This window comes from Vicia villosa, linkage group LG4 (assembly GCF_029867415.1).
Source record: "Vicia villosa cultivar HV-30 ecotype Madison, WI linkage group LG4, Vvil1.0, whole genome shotgun sequence".
NCBI lineage: Eukaryota > Viridiplantae > Streptophyta > Magnoliopsida > Fabales > Fabaceae > Vicia > Vicia villosa.
In genome coordinates this window covers 172,289,763-172,292,005 of record NC_081183.1, presented here as the reverse complement: position 1 = coordinate 172,292,005, position 2,243 = coordinate 172,289,763, and the positions used below count along the sequence as shown (strand labels likewise).

The window sequence follows — 2,243 nt, the reverse complement described above, 5'->3', positions numbered from 1 at the left end:
TCGTAAGCTTACTCAAATTATTTTATAGATGTTTGATGTTGAGATCATATATCTCATCTCTAAAACCGTGTGACATCATAGTTCTCGCAAATAAAAAATGATCTTATCTCTACAAGATCCGTAACTAACTCCAAAATCTGTATAAATTACACGAAATTAAACAAAGCCACGAGAAAGAATCACTTCCCTTACCTTTCATATTAAGCAACAACTTAATAACTTCTATCTAACTTAATACTAGAAATTTCAAATAGTCACAATATATATTACACAACATTTTATCATCATATAAAGAAAGAGCTAGTGTACATATAGTCTCGACACTTTATATAAGATAGAAATTCATTATGAATTTGTGAAGTCGTTTTATTCATGTATCAAAAATATAAGACTTTGTTGATTGTTATTGAAAGGAGGAAAACTTAACATTGTCCCCCTAATAGACCTCTGCTACCAGGAACATCCACCCATTCAATTTCCACCACCAATTCCCCACTCTCAACATTTCTCAATCTTAGAATCATTTCTTGGATTATTTTCCCATCTTTCCAAATACAACTACTCTCTTCAGCAAGACAATTAGTCCTATTTGCTTGAACCTTCTTAATTGCACAACCATCTGAAAGAGTATCATCCAATTTCATTTGTATAGCATTAGCATATGGTTTCAAATCGATCTCTGCATCACCTATTTTGTCATCGATAGAGAATGTGTCTTTGTCAAAAACTGTCTGTAAAGAGAAACAAAATATTCACAGTATTAATCATAATTCAATGGTTGATTTTCTAATTAAATAGATTACAACTCTTCAGTTTTCTTACCAGATGTATTGGAGTTTGAACATCACTTATTGAAAGGGTTAGTTCTTCATTCCACTCAGGGTTGCAATTGTTTTTCACAACACTAGTCTTCAGCTTCTGCATCAATACAAAACAATAATTTTGATCAATAAGGACACCTCTGATCCTAATCAAGCAATCAAAAACACCTTCAAAGAAGAAAAAGATAAAGGTTTGGAACCTGTTCACCCATGTTGACAACAACATAAGGATCGCTGGAGTTAGCATCACGAATTGCAAGATTAATTCCTCTTTTGATACGAAGTTTGAGAAGACCAAGAATGTTATCCATCATCCACGAATTGTCTTCCCACACGGTTTCGATAGTTATGAAGTTTAAGGAACTTGTTTGGGAGTATTTAAAGCAAACGTGAGGTACTAAAACCCAAAGTACAGAATGGACTCTACTAAAGGAATTTGAGTATAGAATAATAATTATGATATTTAGTAGTGTTTGAAAGAGAAAAGAATAAGATGACAGCTAAGTGATGATGCCGACCTCAGTTTTGTTTTGGGACGTAGAAATATGAGCGATTCTTTTTCATCCAACCCCTTTTGAATAAAAGACATTTTTAGATATTTTATAACTCGGTCAACAATTTATAAATGTCATAAATTCTCGTATGGTGCGTGTTAAATAAATCACTTTTCACTATTATTTAGTACAGAAATGATATTCTTACACCAAATCTTACACCTACACCGTATGTACGAACGACACTGTTCATGTACGGATAGGGGTGGCAAAATGGGCCGCCCGCCCCGTCCGCCGTCCGCCCTGCCTTATGGCCGCCAAAAAACGAGCGGGGCGGGCATGCCCGCCAAGTAAAATGGGCATCAAAATCATGCCCGCCCCGCCAAGATGGGGGGCGGCGGGCTTACCCGCCTATTTTTATTTATATTTTTTTAATAGATTAATATGTTTTTTTTACCTTTTAATTAAACTTTTCATTTATTTTTTAAAACAATTTTTTATAAGAGTAATTTTTTAACAAATTTACTCTAAAAAATATTACATATATTTATAAATAAATGTATAAAATAAACCATCAAGAATTGCAATTACTAGAATTAACTAAAAAAAGAGTGAGTTTTGGAGGAGGAGCGGATTTTGGCGAGCGGCGGGCTTTGGCGGGGCGGGTATGGCGGGCGGCGGGTTTTGGCGGGGCGGGCTTTGGCGAGCGGCGAGCCTAAAATCCCAACCCAACCCGCCAATTTTTGGCGGGTGCGCGGACCGCCCGGCGGGCCCCGGCCCGTTTTGCCACCCCTATGTACGGACGATACTGTTCATGTACAGACGTTTATTTTTAATACCTGGACGTGCATTAACCAACTTCTTTACTGCATTAACCAAGTTTTTACACAGCATTAACCAAGTTTGATGACTGCTAAAAAATATTTTT

General features: G+C 36.3%; 1 protein-coding gene across 1 annotated transcript; it reads right to left on the bottom strand.

Moving 5' to 3' along the window:
- Window positions 1-324: 324 nt before the first annotated feature.
- On the bottom strand, window positions 325-1,257 carry LOC131595953 (protein C2-DOMAIN ABA-RELATED 9-like). Its single transcript, XM_058868495.1, has 3 exons — window positions 1,022-1,257; window positions 823-918; window positions 325-731 (listed from the first exon to the last, which is right to left on the bottom strand). The coding sequence occupies exons 1-3, from the start codon at window positions 1,133-1,135 to the stop codon at window positions 423-425; spliced, it is 519 nt and encodes a 172-aa protein (XP_058724478.1). The 5' UTR covers window positions 1,136-1,257; the 3' UTR covers window positions 325-422.
- Between the last annotated feature and the right edge of the window lie 986 nt (window positions 1,258-2,243).

What these genes read in the sequence shown, in the direction of transcription:
- LOC131595953 (XM_058868495.1), bottom strand. Translation starts at nt 1,135, where the DNA reads ATGATGGATAACATTCTTGGTCTTCTCAAACTTCGTATCAAAAGAGGA. An exon ending in TTGTCAACATGGGTGAACAG is followed by an intron (nt 919 to 1,021) that starts GTTCCAAACCTT and finishes GTATTGATGCAG; the next exon opens with AAGCTGAAGACTAGTGTTGT. An exon ending in TTCAAACTCCAATACATCTG is followed by an intron (nt 732 to 822) that starts GTAAGAAAACTG and finishes TTCTCTTTACAG; the next exon opens with ACAGTTTTTGACAAAGACAC.